Source organism: Moschus berezovskii, chromosome 27, assembly GCF_049115385.1.
Source record: "Moschus berezovskii isolate FMDL1 chromosome 27, NW_MosBer_1.0, whole genome shotgun sequence".
NCBI lineage: Eukaryota > Metazoa > Chordata > Mammalia > Artiodactyla > Moschidae > Moschus > Moschus berezovskii.
The window spans coordinates 16,694,761-16,711,465 of NC_142486.1; the positions used below are offsets into that span (position 1 = coordinate 16,694,761).

Sequence of the window (16,705 nt, forward strand, 5' to 3'; positions counted from 1 at the left end):
GGTCAAAATTAATCCAAACATCCTCAAGTATCACTGCTGGTTGTGATTTGGATTCCTGGGATTGCGAGAGAGAGAGAGGAGAGACACAGAGAGAAGGAGTGATTTCATTTGCACCATTGCACTGTTTTCAGAATGGCCCAGAAGGTGGTCAGGCCCACAGCCCAGGCGTATCTACGTGCACCTATAACCCACGTAGAGGAAAAGTCCACACGCATCCAGTAGAGAACCCAGACGATAAACACATGACCAAATGCATACACAAGGTCGTTTGAGATGGAGATTGTGGTGAGATTATGATAGAGAGGAGCATGCAGGGTGAGGGGATGAGGGTGATGGCTAAAGGGGGGTGAGGGCCACCTTGGGTAGGGTGGCATACTGGTTGTTCGCTGTTCACCCCTCCACGTCTGTCCTCTGCCCTCTATGCCGTGAGAGACTGCCCTGCTCAGGTGCAGTGTCCAGACTCCTATGTCCTCTGGTTTCTCTTTGGTTCCAGCCAGTGGGAAGCATCGGCAGGAGATCAGAGGGCAGAAGAGGCAGAAAGCTGGGGTTGAGACTTTCTTGGTGGTCCAGAATCTGCCTGCCAGTGCAGGGGACACAAGTTTGATCGCTGGTCCGGGAGGATCCCATGTGCTGCAAGGCAACAAAACCCGTGCGCCACAACTGCCAAAGCCCACGCGCTCTAGAGCCTGTGCTCAGCAGCCGGAGAAGCCACCACAATGAGAAGCCCGTGCTCTGTAATGAAGAGTAGCCCCTGCTCGCTGCAGCTAGAGAAAGCCTGAGTGCAGCAGTGAAGAGCCAGTGCGGCCAAAAAAAAAGAAAATAAATCCATGTTTTAAAAAGTTAGGGTGGTCCTCCTCCCCTGCCTAGTTCTCACCCTAGGTTGAGGTTGAGGTTTGACAGTGACCACATTCCTCTAAGGACTGTGTGGTCCCCAGATCAGCAGCATCAGCAGCCCCTGGGAATTTGTAGAAACACAGATTCTCAGGTCCTACCCCAGAGTTTCTGGTTCTGATACCTGTTTCGGCACGGCTAAGCTCCAAGGGGCATGTCCTTCTCTGTGGCTTCACCTCTCGCAGCCTCCTTTCCCTCCCCAGCCCCTTCAGGCTGGAGCTGAGGGCTCCCCACTGTTTCTGGTCCCTCACCCTGTCCCCACATCTATGAATAGACCCTTCACTCAGCAGTCTGCGGCGAGCCCCTTCCAGGGTGCCATCTGTTTCCTGCCGGGACCCTGACCGGTCCAGATGGCCAGGATGTTAATTCATATTCTTTTAGACAGAGCATACACCGTCTAGGTTACCCAGTCCACACAGGCTTCCCCAGTCATTCCTGGGTATTGAGATCTCATGAATTGGCTACCCTTGCATTGGGGCTCGGAGAAGGCAATGGCAAGCCACTCCAGTACTCTTGCCTAGAAAATCCCCTGGATGGAGGAGCCTGGTAGGCTGCAGTCCATGGGGTCTCTAAGGGTCGGACATGACTGAGCGACTTCACTTTCACTTTTCACTTTCACACATTGAAGAAGGAAATGGCCACCCACTCCAGTGTTCTTGCCTGGAGAATCCGAGGGACAGGGGAGCCTGGTGGGCTTCCGTCTATGGGGTCACACAGAGTTGGACACGACTGAAGTGACTTAGCAGCAGCAGTAGCAGCAGCAGCATTGGGGTTGGGTTCCAAGTCCCATCCGTTGACCACGGACCTTCGAACAAGAGGCAAGGATGAAGATCCTCGTGCAGGATGTTTCTCTTTGAGGCTATGGTGGGTCTGAGTCCCTTCTTACAGGCGAAGTGCTTTCCATGAGTTTATTTCTCTGGTCCTCATGGGACTGAATATCCATTCTCTGGGACAGTAAGAAATTCAGACTTCACATAATGCAGGTTCCCTCCCAGCCCTGGGGTGATGTGAAGTTTTCAGGACTTTTTGGAGAACCTCTGGTATTCTTCTGGGAGAAGGAGGTCAGAGGGGATCAGAGGTGGAGGGAGTGATGGGCAAAAGGGCATCTTCAAGGGGGCACAAATGAGGCAGCTAGCAGGCAGTGTCCATGGGTTTGAGGGGAACAATGGAAGGCATAGGGCCATAGGGGAACCCCTTTATCCCTGTAACTACCACTTGGCTGGACTCCTGGCTGCTGAGCGGTCCTTGCCATGCCACTTGGCACCGAGCCCTACGGATCCACCCTGTAATAAGCACTATAGAAACATTAGCGCTGGTGATTATCGTTTTTCTAGATAGGGAAACTGAGGCACCAAAATGTTCATGTTGATGTTACACATCTAGTAAGTGATGGAGCCCGGCTGGAACCCAGGCAGGTCTGGCTCTACGGCCACATCCACCAACTCCATGGTGGTGGGCCACAGGTCAGTCTTGTCTTTCCTCTCACGAAGTCCCATGTCTTCTCTGACCCCTGTGTGGAAGGTGACAATGATGACAGTCACCATCTCCTAAGCTCCTACTCTTTCTTCTTAAAGAACTATTTCATTTATGTATTTGTTTGGCTGTGCCGGGTCTTAGCTGCGTCATGTGAAATCTTTAGTTACAGCACTTAGGATCTTCTTTAGTTGTAGCATGCAAACTCTTGGTTACAGCATGTGGGATCTATTTCCCTGACCAGGGATCGAACCCGGGCCCCCTGCTTTGGGAGCGTGGAGTCTTAGCCACTGGGCCACCAGGGAAGTCCCGAAGCTCTCACTCTGTTCCAGGCGTCCTAAGTTCTTTGCCCATGCTGAGTCTTTATAACACCCCTACAGGTCTGTGCCTGTTCTACAGACTAGGAACTCAAAGTCCAGAAAGACTGGGGACTCACATGACAGGAAGTGATGGAGTCAGCATTTGGGCCCAGCCCTACTGATTCCAGAGCTCAGGCCTTGGCCATTCTGCTCTCCTGCCCCATAAACACTGCTGCTTGAAGGAGTGTCCAGTGCGATAGCACCTACCACCACTAAAATGACTTACTATGCTTTTCTAATGCTGAAAATAGATATTTTAATATAAAAATATACATTTAAAGTAAGATATATTTATTTAAAAAATATATATATAAAATAAATATATGTTTATTTTTGACTGCGCTGGGTCTTTGTTAATGTGTGCTGGCTTTTTCTAGTTGTGGCGAGCGGGGGCTTTTCTTCCATGTGGTGCCCGGGCTTCTCGTTGCTGTAGCTTCTCTTGTTTCAGAGCACGGGCTCCAGGATGTATAGGCTTCAGTTGTGGCTTAATTTCCCCGAGGCATGTGGGGTCTTCCTAGATTAGGGATTGAATCAATATTCCCTGCGTTAGTAGGCAGATTCTTAACCACTGGGCCACCAGGAAAGCTTCAAAAATAGATGTTTTTACAGATCAGATTAGAGTGTGAATCTTACCCTGGTTGTCTGACTAGAACCACCTGGGGGCTTTGAAAACCCACTGATGTTTAGGCCTCCTGCTGACCAATTAAATCAGAATGTCTGTGGGTGGGCTTCCCAGGGCTGAGAACCACTTATGCTGGGTGACCTTTAGGATCCTTCCTGGCTTCCCTGGTGGCTCAGTTGATTAAGACTTTGTCTACAATGCAGAGTACATCATGTGAAATGCCGGGCTGGATGAAGCACAAGCTAGAATCAAGATTGCTGGGAGAAATATCAATAACCTCAGATATGCAGATGACACCACCTTTATGGCAGGAAGTGAAGAAGAACTAAAGAGCCTCTTGATGAAAGTGAAAGAGGAGACTGAAAAAGCTGGCTTAAAACTCAACATTCAAAAAACTAAGATCGTGGTATCCAGTCCCCTCACCTCATGGCAAATAGATGGGGAAACAATGGAAACAGTGACAGACTTCATTTTCTTGGGCTCCAAAATCACTGCAGACGGTGACTGCAGCCATGAAATTAAAAGACACTTGCTCCTTGGAAGAAAAGCTATGACCAACCTAGACAGCATATTAAAAAGCAGAGTCATTACTTTGTCAACAAAGGTCCCTCTAGTCAAAGCTATGGTTTTTCCAGTAGTCATGTACAGATGTGAGAGTTGGACTATAAAGAAAGCTGAGTGCTGAAGAATTGATGCTTTTGAACTGTGGTATTGGAAAAGACTCTTGAGAGTCCCTTGGATTGCAAGGAGATCAAACCAGCCAATCCTAAAGGAAATCAGTCCTGAATTTTCATTGGAAGGACTGATGCTGAAGCTGAAACTCCAATACTTTAGCCACCTGATGGAAAGAACTGACTCATTGGAAAAGACCCTGATGCTGGGAAAGATTGACAGCAGGAGGTGAAGGGGATGACAGAGGATGAGATGGTTGGATGGTATCACCGACTCAATGGACAGGAGTTTGAGCAAGCTCTGGGAGTTGGTGATGAACAGGGAGGCCTGGCATGCTGCAGTCCATGGGGTTGCAAAGAGTTGGACATGCCTGAGTGACTCAACTGAACCGAACTGCACTGCACTGCAGGAGACCTGATTTCAATCCCTTGGTTGGGAAGATCCCCTGGAGAGGAAGATGGCAGCCCATTCCAGTATTTCTTGCCTGGTTCAATCCCTGGTCTAGGAAGACCCCACATGCCTCGGGGAAATTAAGCCACAACCGAAGCCTATGCGTCCTGGAGCCCATGCTCAGAAACGAGATCCCATGGGCAGAGGCGTCTGGTGGGCTGCAGTCCGTGAAGTTGCAAAGTCAAACATGACTGAGCAACTGAACCACCATCATCACCAGCTTTCTGCTTCCGTGGTTCAAGGAAGGTACGCTGCCCTCAGGTGGCGGTAACAGGCCACAGCTCCATGATCTAATTGACAAGCCTCGGTGTGACCAGATATGTGCACTGGTCTTCAGTTTTATACCCAAACAAAATCCCTTGTTCCACATATAGACTTAATAATGACTGTAAAAAGCATTAACGTTTTAAGACCTACTTCTAAAAGCAATTAGCCAATATGTTAGTTTGAGACCTTTCTCACAAATGGTTAGCTAACTTTTATCATGGAACTAAGGGTTTAGAGCCAAAAAAATGTCTTCTGAGTTTGGATTTTCGTCATTAGACTTGTTGACCATTGATATATCCAGGCTTTCTTATGTCATTACTATTATTTTTCCTTAAACCTCAGCTTTGCCGTGCACAGGCAGCATGGGTCAATTTTGACCATCTCTGCTCGAACATCTTCTGTTTGGTCTTGTCCACGTGGTGGGAATGGAAGCGTGAGACTCATTTTATTTAGCCCCTAGAGGATTTTCCCCATGTGTGTGGAGGTATGTTCTCAGAGAGTTGCTTTCAGGACCCTGAAGCTCTGCAAATGGGAATAGATAGCTGGAAAAACTTTAGGGCAGGGAGTTTGGAGCCTATGGACCTGGGTTGAATGTGTCACTTACTGCCTATGTGGTCTTGAGCAAGTCACTGAAAGTTCAGAGCCTCAGTTTGCTTGTCTCTAAAACAGGGATTCTCAGAATTACATTGCAGGCTACAAAAGGATTACAGAGAAAGCAAACATACTTTTACAATAAAACTACTCAACAAACTAGGAATAGAAGGGAGCTCTGCCAGTTGATAAAGAGTATCTATGAAAGGAATATCTATGTATGTGTGCTCCGTCATGTCCGATTCTTTGACCTCATGGACTGTAGCCTGCCAAAGTCCCCTGTCCACGGAATTATAGTACATTGTAATAATCCACTAAAAACTACTAGAATAAATGAATTCAGCAAGATTTCAAGGTACACGGTCAGAACAAAAGTCCATAAAAATATTTTAAATTCTTTTAGAATCAAAGAAAAAGAGAAAAATTTCAATACACTGAGTTGGGCAAAAAGTTCATTCCAGTGTTTTCGTAAGGTATTATGGAAAAACCTGAACGGATTTTTTGGCAAACCAGAAATAATGTTAATGTATTAATCTTTAACCAATACATTTGTTAAAATATAATTTCTAACTTAATTTTTTATTGAGGAAGAGACCCCAAAGGCGAAAGAGCCTAGGGTCCACAAAGTCTTAATGGGGCCCTTGCTGCTCGTATGAATTTGACGGTAAAAATTTTCCCTCTCTAGTTTTGAGAGGAAAAATATAGCATAAAGAAAGTTTAAGGTGATGCATTCAAAATCCATGCATTCTTAAAGTGTTAGTCACTCAGTTATATCTGACTCTTTGTGACCCATGGGCTGTGGCCTGCCAGGCTCCTCTGTCCATGGAATTCTCCAGGCAAGAATACTGGAGTAGGTTGCCATTCTCTTCTCCAGGGGATCTTTCCTGACCCAGGGATCGAACCCAGGTCTCCTGCACTATAAGCAGAGCCACCAGGGCACCCTGTAGGGGAGGAGGAGGGGATAGAGTGTGGACGGAGAGGCTGATGGAGGCCAGTCCTGGGTCCATGTGAAGGAATCTGGGCTTGATTTTGGGATGGTGTTTTGAGCAGGAGTGTGTGTTCTTGCGGTGTGCCTGTGACATAATGTATGGTGTGAAAATACTCCTCCAGCTGCAGTGTGGAGAGTGGATCAGACAGAGGCCCGGGGAGCCCAGTGATGGCTTCTGCCCTCGTCCTGCTGGGCCTGGATGGGGTGGAGGCCAAGGAAAGGGCCACAGGGCTTTGAGGAGGTGCGAGCGACAAGGCTGGATGGATTGCGCTGGGAGGTGACAGGAGGAGGCATCACAGCGGGGGCTGTCCATTGAGTTTGCACCTTTGCCCTTCACATTCCTCAGGGCATTGGCTTTCTGGGAATTAAGGGTAGAGAAAGAGGCTGCTTGGGTTAGACATGCTTGGGCGGCGGCTCAGTCTGGGGCTTCTGGGAGGGGGAGAGGTGAAAGCCCGAAGCTCTCACTTCCTCTCATATTCTGAAAATCTTTCTTTTCTTTTTTCCCCCCAAAGGTGAAAAATGCCGCAGCTTCATTGACTTGGCCCCCGCTTCAGAGAAAGGTAGGTGTGGCTCAGCTCATGTGTGCCAGCCTCGCCCTCTGGGACACTTCCTGCAGCCCTAGGAGAGCCTGTTTGTTAGCACCCCTGGGTGGTGGCGCCCCAGGGGGCCAGGATCCTGTTGCAAAGCTCTGAGTTCCTTGAGCAGTCAGAGCAGTGGGAGAGGCAGGGGGAGGGTCCTCATCTTGCCCCCTGACACTCTCCCTACCCACAGGGGGTGTGTGGTCCTGAAAATCCTTCCACTTCCATTACTTCTACAGCATGCTGGGACTTTGGGGGAGGTAGAATGGGTGTGTGGAATTTGGGGTCAGGTAAGGCAGAGCAGAAGGCAATGGCAACCCACTCCAGTACTCTTGCCTGGGAAATCCCATGGGCGGAGGGGCCTGGTGGGCTGCCGTCCATGGGGTCGCTAAGAGTCGTACACGACTGAGCGAATTCCCTTTCACTTTTCCCTTTCATGCATTGGAGAAGGAAATGGCAACCCACTCCAGTGTTCTTGCCTGGAGAATCCCAGGGACGGGGGAGCCTATGGGGTTGCACAGAGTTGGACACGACTGAAGCGACTTAGCAGCAGCAGCAAGACAGTGCTGGGGGCATTGCCTCCCAGTGTAGGATTTGTCCTTGGAAGGGAGGGAAGCCACATGTTCTGTTTCTGTCATCTCACAGGTGTGGGGAGGTCCAGCCTGACTGGATACTTCCTTTCAGAGAGGAGCCATTGGTGTTCAGGGTCGGATATCAGAGATTCTGAGCCCAGTGACACTCAGATAGGATGATTGGGAGTGGGCTGCAGCTTATGTAACAGGCAGAGTAGTCAGGATTATATTTAGTTGGAAGTGAAGTGTAAGTAAGTGTTAGTCGCTCAGTTGTTTCCAACTCTTTGTGACCCCGTGGACTGAGCCCACCAGGCTCCTCTGTCAATGGGATTCTCCAGGCAAGAATACTGGAGTGGGTAGACTTTCTCTTCTCCGGGGGAACTTTCCTGACCCATGGATCAAACCCAGGTCTCCTGCATTGCAGGCAGATTCTTAACCGTCTGAGCCACCAGGTGACCCCAAATAACTGGCTTCAGTGGAGAAATGTGTTTATAGCTTTTATAAAGGTTTGAAATCCAGAGTGGATCTGCTTCATACAGTCCTCAGGATCCCAGCACTTGAGGGCCCTCTCCATCATCCTTTGTCCTCGTGGTCTAAGAGGGCAGTTAGAGCTCCAGCTGTCACATCTGTATTCCAGGCAACAGGATAGAGGAAGGACAAGAAAGAACGGGCAGATCTTGCATGTCAACTGGGTTCCAAGAAGTTGGCCCATGACATGGGCTCATTTTCTCTTTGCCAGAACTTGATTATAGCTGCAAAGGAGTCAGGGAAATGAGGTCTTAATCAGCAACCTTGGGCTCAGCTAAAAGTCAGGGCTTCTATCATTGTGGGGGAGCAGGAAAATGGATACTGGAGGCTGTGCTGTCATAAGAACATAGGGCATGGCTGCTTCCCCTCCTGCCTACCCCCCACCACCAAGGAGAACCTTGCCAAGAGAGAACAGGTGTGCAGGTCCCTTTAAACAGCCTGGAGATTAGGAGAGGGCTCTGGTCCTGGGAGTTGGGATCTGGAAATAGGCAAGAGTTCAGTCATATACATTGGAGCCCTTTATTTGTACGCATCCTATATAAATATGGAGGGCCTTGGTAGGCGCTGTTGTTATTCAGTCACTAAGTCGTGTCTGACTCTTTTGCGACCCCATGGACTAGAGCCCGCCAGGCTCCTCTGTCTATGGGATTTCCCAGGCAAAAATATTGGAGTGGGTTGCCATTTCCTCCTCCAGGGGATCTTTCTGACCCAGGGATTCAACCCATGTCTCCTGCATTGCAGGGGGATTCTTTACCACTGAGCCACCAGGGTAGCCCTTGGCAAGCATGGGCCAGGGAAAATGAAGTCCAGGACATGTGGCCACCCATACCCCCTGCTGGTAGGGCTGAATTTGGGGTTTCCTTGCAGTGTCAGGAGGTTTAAGAGCCTGGAGGGCTGGGACTCTAATGCCTCCAAGGTGTTGGCAGAGACGGGGTAGGCAAGGGGGTATGTACCATTGAGGCTGATGACATTCCTGTCTTGCATACACTGTCCCCTTGGAGAGCTCTGGCCAGGTGGCAGCTGGTGAGACTGAGGGGCCTGTGACAGGGGGCTCACAGTGCCCTCAGACCCAAGAAGAGGCTGGGCTCCCCTGCTGAGCAAGCTTGTGGCCATGGGGACTGCCTCCCCTGTTTCCTTTGCTTCCCTCCTGCACTCCATACTCCACCCTTGTACTGCATCTTAAAAGTCGACACCTGCATATGGCCATGCCTGAGGTTTCGGGCTGAGCGACTCAGACTGTGCCTCTCAAACTGAGATCTCCAGAAAATACTATGAATACAGCTGCCAATAAATGACTGATATTTGATGGATTTGCTACCATGTGCTGGGCACTGGGCCATGCACGTTGAATGTATTAACTTGGAAGTCTCCCCACAACCTTGTGAAGAAGGGGCTGACTTTCTCACCCCACTTGACAGATGGGGAAACTGAGGCTTAGAGACATTAGCCACTCACATCTCACATCTCATAAGGCAGGGGCCCCACCCCCTGGGCCATGGATGGGTGCTGGTCTGTGATTAGGGACCGGGTCACAGCAGGAAGTGAGTGGCAGGTGAGTGAGTGAAGCTTCATCTGTATTTATAGCTGCTCCCCATCGCTCTCGTTACTGCCTGAGCTCTGCCTCCTGTCAGATCAGCATCGGCATAATAAATGTAATGCATTTGAATTATCCAGAAACATCCCTCCCTGTGACCCTTGGTCTGCAGAAAAATTGTCTTCCACGAAATCAGTCCCTAGTGCCAAAAATGTTGGGGATCGTGTCATCAGGGGCAGAGTGCACACTCCGACACCCTTGTACTGCATCTTAGAAGTCGATACGTGTAGGCAACCTCTATGATGCCCATCCCATAATCCCCAAGGCCTTGGGGTTTCTGGGTCACCTCTGCTCCAGATCTGACTTCCAGGAAGCGTGACCCATGTGTGGTTGTTCAGTCATTCAGTCATGCCTGATTCTGCGATCCCATGGACTGCAGCACGCCAGGCTTCCTTGTCCTTCACCATCTCCTGGAGCTTGCTCAAATGCACGTCCATTGAGTTGGTGATGCCATCCAACCATCTCATCCTCGGTCTCCCCCTTATCCTCCTGCCTTCAGTCTTTCCCAGCATCAGGGTCTTTTCCAATGAGTCGGCTCTTTGCATCAGGTGGCCAGAGTATTGGAGTTTCAGCTTCAGCATCAGTCCTTCCAATGCAAATTCAGGACTGATTTCCTTTAGGATTGGCTGGTTTGATCTCCTCGCAGTCCGAAGGACTCTCAAGCATCTTCTCCTTGTGTGCCATGTAAATGTGTGTGTGTGTCTGGTTGAGGGTGAGGGTACACATGCATAAGCAGGCGCCCCCGTGAGTGTGCGCGTGGGTCTCGTGTGTGTGCCTGCGTGCACACTGGTGGGCGAGGGTGGGCAGGGAGGCAGGTATGTGTGTGTACACATAGGAGTGTGTGGATGTGTGTCCATGGGCATGTGTGTCCATGCACAGCAGCAGGTGGGTTTCTCTTGCCTTCTGCCGGGGGCATCAGAGCTTTATTCCTGCTTCTTTTATGAGGACCCAGGGCCCCAGAGAAGTAGTTTCTTTGTGTTTACTAGCCTTGTGGTTTTACTTTCAGGGCTTGGCGGCCACGCCGAGGACCTTCTGTCTGTGTAAATGAAAGTGTTTATAAGGAGGCTCAGTGGGCTGGTTTTGCAGACCAATTTTCATGGACTTGCTGCCTCTCAGGCACTTAAGGTCTCCCTCGGGGCCGGAAGGGTTTGGTTGTGGCAGCTTGGTGGCCAGTTCCCAAACCTCCTGGCCCCTCCCAGGGGCACCTGCAGGAGCTAAATGCTCCTCGACCCTCTGTGCGCTCACCGAGTCCTCACTATGTTGACTGTCCATTTCACAGATGCGGAGCCTGGGCTGCAGAGAGAGAGGGATAGGTTCTGGGTCACGGTGATGTTGGAGCCCACGTGTGTTCTCCCTAAGTGCACTCTTCTGCCAGATTGTGACTTCACCCCCCTTCCCCTGTGATTTCCGGCCTGCTCTGCAAAATCCAATCATAATCATTAGTGTTAGGTGACACTAACGAGGACTGGCTTTCCTGCAGTACTTGCCACGTGCCAGGCACTGTTCTGAGAACTTTACACCCATTGGCTCATTTAATCCCCATTTTACAGATGAGGAGACTGAGATCTAGAGAGTTAATTGACTTGTCCAAGGTCACATAGTTAGGATGATGGGATTTGAACCTGAGCCATCTGGCTCTTAAATGCCTGGTTCTTCTGCTGAAAAGTTAGGCCTTTCGCCCCTCTGTGTGTGTGTGTGAGTGTGTGTGTGTGAGTGTGTGTGTGTGAGTGTGTGTGTGTGAGTGTGTGTGTGTGAGTGTGTGTGTGTGAGTGTGTGTGTGTGAGTGTGTGTGATTGAGGCCCTTCTCAAACGGCCCCCATCTTTGCCATTTTCTCCAGTACTCTCCTGTCTTTTCCTCCCCTGCTCTCTCCCCTGGCAAAATATGTGTCTGTCATCAGTGTTTTTACCATGGCATATTTTCGTTAGTTCTCTTGATCATTCTAGCTTTCTGCTTCACATGGGAGATCACTTTCCATTTTAAACCAGCCTAAGCCACATCCACTTTTCATCTGGATTCCTGCCACAGTCTCTTAACGGGTTACGTCTTTTTATTTTTGCCCCCCACTTCACTGGTAGCCAGAATGATCTTTTGAAAGCATAAATCATCTCATGTGGTTCCCTGTTTAAAACCCTCCTTTGGCTCCCATCTCGCTCAAAGGAAAAGTCAGCATCCTCATCGTGTCCTGTGCGGTCTAGGGGATCCGACCCTGGACATAGAGGAGCCCTTCTCCTGAGATCTCCCCCTGTTACCACATTTCAGTCTCCAGTATCTTTTTTTGTTGCTGTCCAGTCGCTAAGTCACGTCTGACTCTTTGCGACCCCATGGACTGCAGCATGCCAGGCGTCCCTGTCCTTGACTGTCTTCTGGAGTTTGCACAAACTCATGTCCACTGAGTTGGTGTTGCTGTCTAACCATCTCATTCTCTGTCTCCTTCTTCTCTTCCTGCCTTCAATCTTTCCCAGCATCAGGGTCTTTTCCAGTGAGTCAGCTCTTCGCATCAGATGGCCAGAGTGTTGGAGTTTCAGCTTCAACATCTGTCCCTCCAAAGAATGTTCAGGATTGTTTTCCTTTAGGATAGACTGGTTTGATTTCCAAGGGACTCTCAAGAGTCTTCTCCAGCACCACAAAGTCCTTACTGTTCCTTGAGTTGGCCAAGCTAGTGTGTGCCCCAGGACCTTTGCACTTGTTTCCTGTTCCCGGAGCACTGTTTCCTCAGCTCTCGGCACAGCTATTTCCTTCTCGTCACCCGAATGTCATATCTTCAGGGCCGCCTTCCTTAGAGCAGCCCTTCGTTCTTGGCCACTCCCGTCTCTGTTTAGTTGTCTTTACATCATATGTGAAATGTGTCCAGTGCTTCTTTGATTAACAATGGCCTCCCCTGACAGACTGTCAGTTCCGTGAGGGCAGGAGTTCTGTCTTGTTTGTGACTCACAAACATCCCCAGGGCCCAGAGCAATGCTGACAATATTGAATTAATCAAAATATGAACAGTGATTTTTTTTTTTTTACTGTATACACTTGTTATCAAAATTATAGCAATTCTTACATGTATAAGTGAGAAATGAAAGTCTCTTATAAGCCCACCCTTAGATGTTCACTGGTAATGGTTTGATTTATTAGCCCTTGAAGAAGGATAGAAGGATGAAAGATAGGTAGGTAGGTAAATACACACATATGTGTGCGCACACACACACAGAGGCTTCTCTGGTGGTTCAGACAGTGAAGAATCCTCCTTCAATGCAGGAGACCTGGGTTTAATTCCTGGGTTGTGAAGATTCTCCTGGAGAAGGGAATGGCTCCCAACTCTAGTGGGTACTCTAATATTCTTGTTTTGAGAATTCCATGGACAGTGGAGCTTTGCGAGCTACAGTCCATGGGATCACAGAGTTGGACACGACTGCGTGACTAACACACACACACACACATGTATATACAGTAAGTCCCCTACATATGTTCCTTCAAGTTTCAAACTTTCAAAGATGCAAACATGCATTCCATCAATGTCAGGCATGAGGGAAATTGCAGCCGTCCCTCCGTCTCCTGTTGCTGACGATCCTTCAGCTCTATTGTCTCCTACCTCCTTTCCCTCCTCCAGTCAATAGCTCTTCTTGCCTGTTCCCTTGATGCCAGCCCCTGTGTGCCAGCTGTTGTACTGTACTTTTCAAGGTACTGTACTGTGAGATTAAAACTGTTTTGTTTTCTGTGTTTGATTTTTGTGTATTATTTATGTGAAGAGTATTAGAAACCTATTACAGTACAGTACTACATAGTCGCTTGTGTAAGTTGGGTACCTAGGCAAACTTTGTTGGACTTATGAACCAACTGAACTTAGGAATGTGCTTTCAGAATGAAACTCATTTGTATGTAGGGGACTTACTGTATACTTACATATCTGTATGAAATTGTAGATTGTTTTTTATATCAGTACATAGAACTCACCTTCATCTTTTGCAACAACTGTGTAATGGCCCATCACATAGACAATTTATTTAATCAGGCCTTGTAGCTGGACATTCAGATTACATCCCCGGTAAACTTTGAGAATCCTGTATCACAGCTGAATAATAGCAACCTGTACACAAATCTTTCTCCCTTACGAGAACAGGGCCCTCCAGGGCTCAGCCCAGGAGGGCTCAGGAGCCCCGCTGGCAGAGCAGAGTAAAAGGTTCTCTGACAAAGCTCTTCCCAGCAGGCCATGGGGGGCAGAGGAGGAGGAATGAAAGATGCTTGAGCAGTTTATGAAGATGAAACGTGCAAATGCAGATAAATAGCAACATTTGTGTGTTGTGAACTTGATATTGAAAATGCCGAGGAAAAACTTCCTGATCTTCTGCTTCAAGCTTCCTTTATCTCTCCAAATCTCAGTCTCTTATTCCCTGGGGCCAGATTCTCCTACCAAATAATGTGACCAACTGGATAGTCGTCAAGCCTAGCATATTGGTCAGCAATAGCCACCATAATGCTGTATAACTAACCATTTCCAAACTTGGTGGCGCTTGGCATTTATTTATTTTTTTTGCTTGCATGTCTGGGGTTGACTTAGGTTTAACTGATGTAGACTGTCTGAGTTCCAGGGTGTAGACTGGACTCAAGTCTGTTCCATGTATGTTCATCTTAGGGACCAAGTTGTTGTTTAGTCACTCAGTTGTGTCTGACTCTTTTCAACCCCATGGGCTGCAGCATTCCAGGCTTCCCTATTCTTCACCATCTCCTAGAGCTTGCTCAAACTCATGTCCATTGAGTCGGTGATGCCATCCAACCATCATCCTCTGCTGCCCGCTTCTCCTCCCACCTTCGGTCTTCCCCAGCATCAGGGTCTTTTCCAAAGAGTTGCCTCTTTGCATCAGATGGGGCTTCAGTCTCAGACTCGGGGCCAGGTAGAGGGAACAAAAATGCAAGGCGGCTAACTGCACAAGCAATTTAAAACCTTTGCTTGCATACTATCTGCGAACATCCTATTGGCTAAAGCAAGTCATGTGGTTGCAAACAACATCAATGGGGCAAGAAATGCATGACCCAGGCAGAGGGGAGGATGGAGAGGGAATAAATATTCGCTGAACGATAGTCTCATCACCTGGGTCACCACCCCTGGGTCTGACCACAGGCCTTAAGGATGATTGGCAGCTGGTTGTGCTGAAACTGGCCCAGCTGGATTTCTGGATGTATATGTGTAGGGATGACTCATTAAAAAGAAAATTATTTATTTTTATTTTTGGCTGTGCTGGGTCTTTGTTGCTTTGCATGGCTAGTTGCAGTGACCGGGGCTCCTCTCTAGTTACAGTGCTTGGGCTTCTCATTGCGGTGGCTTGTCTGGTTGTGGAGCTCAGGCTTTAGGTGCGTAGGTTTCAGAACTTGTGGCTCACTGGGCCCTAGAGCTCCAACTCAGTAATTGTGGCTCACGGGCTTTGTTGCTCCACAGCATGTGTTATCTTCCTGGACCAGGGATGGATTCCATGTCCCCTTCATTGGCAGGCAGAGCCACCAGGGAAATCCTGAGGGTGACTCATTAATTTGCTTATCAAGGTCTCCTCTGTTTATTGTCATCCCAAAGTGACTTATTTATTTGTCCCAAAGTTCCCTAAATACTTGGGGGGAGGTAACGGCTGTTCATTCCTCCACCAACCAACCAGTCAAGCTGCCCCTGTGTGCCAGTCATCTGCACACAGGGCTTCCAATTCAACACAGATTTTCTGAGCACCTACTCTGATCCAGGCTGTGGGCTAGGCTTTGGTCAGGGGAGTGTGGGGACGAGTGAAGTGAAAGTCCCTGCCCTACAGGAGTGGGAGACAGCCATGTAAATGGCAATCAGGCATCGTGGAAGGGCTCCAGCCAAGGGACAAAGAGGATGCCACCTTCTAGTACAGAAGGCTGGGGACATGACGGCTGCCACCTTGATCCTGCTGCAGGAGGGTGGGGTCCATGAGGATTCTGTCCTTTTCTTATATTAACTGCTTCTACCCCTCCGTAGAGATCTATCCTGCCATTTGTCAAGGTGTGGGGTGGGGAAAATCCCCAGCTCCTGAATCTGAGGTTGGAGCTCCCCCTCGAAGGTGGGTGGGTTCTCACTGTGAATGAATGAATGAAGAATGAGTGAAGGAAGGAATTGAGCCTGTCATGATTCATATTTGCCGTCAAGGCTGCACCAGCAACCACTCACTGTGATTCTTCAGTGTCCATTCATACACACCGTGGAGTGCTGTGTCATCTATTACTGCTCCCAGCAGCATAGATGCTGGGCAAATGAAGCCAGGTTCACAGGAGCCCATTGTACTAGAAAATAGGAAGAACAGATCTCTGCTGTCAGAAGCCAGGACAGAGATTGTCCTTGAAGAGCAGGTGGAGCCTGTGGAGGGCTCTGGCAGCTGGCAAGGTTCTGTTTCTTAATTTGGGTGCTAGTTACATGGATGTGTTCAGTTTATGGAAGTTCATCAAGCTGTACTTTTGTGATCAATGCTCTTTTCTGTATATGCGATACTTCCATAAGAAGTCAAGGAAAAAATTCCCACACTGAATTCTTAATTGTCTTTCTAAAGTGAAAATCCAGCTCCATCAGCCTCCTGCTTAAAAGCTTTTCCTGGCTGGCAGACGTATACCGTGTAACAGGACCTTTGTGTTCTAATGTCCCTCTCCACCTCCTGCAGCCCCTCACATGGGTCTTGCACATTTCTCCCCAGACGCTCCATCATTTCTCATGCCTCTGTACCTTGACATATTCTCTTCCCTCTGCCGACCTGGCAAACTTCTGTGTGTCCTTTAAAACCCAGTTGAGACATGACATCTTCTGAAAGTACTCAGGCTTCCTAGATGGCTCAGCTGGTAAAGAACCTGCCTGCCAATGCAGAAGACGCAAGAGACACTTCGATCCCTGGGTCAGGAAGATCTCCTGGAGAAGGAAATGTCAACCCACTCCAGTATTCTTCTTGCCTGGAGAATCCCATGGACGGAGGAACCTGGTGGGCTACAGTTCATGGGGTTGCAAAGAGTTGGACATGATTGAGTGTGAGCACACACACGTAGGGCTCATCTTATTAGAACCCATCACTCTGCCTTGTGGTGATCTCCTCTACCAGACTGGACACTCCCTGAGGACAGGCACTACATCTTCTCTAGACTTTTAGT

At 48.8% G+C, this 16,705-nt stretch overlaps 1 protein-coding gene across 2 annotated transcripts in view; it reads left to right on the forward strand.

Moving 5' to 3' along the window:
* The window catches only part of GSG1L (GSG1 like), a 249,016-nt gene that overhangs the window by 82,310 nt on the left and 150,001 nt on the right, over window positions 1-16,705 (forward strand). For both annotated transcript variants that reach the window (XM_055408912.2, XM_088833072.1), the window contains exon 2: window positions 6,826-6,873. In XM_055408912.2, coding sequence (XP_055264887.1) covers window positions 6,826-6,873 — 48 coding nt within the window. The remainder of the gene's footprint in view (window positions 1-6,825; window positions 6,874-16,705) is intronic.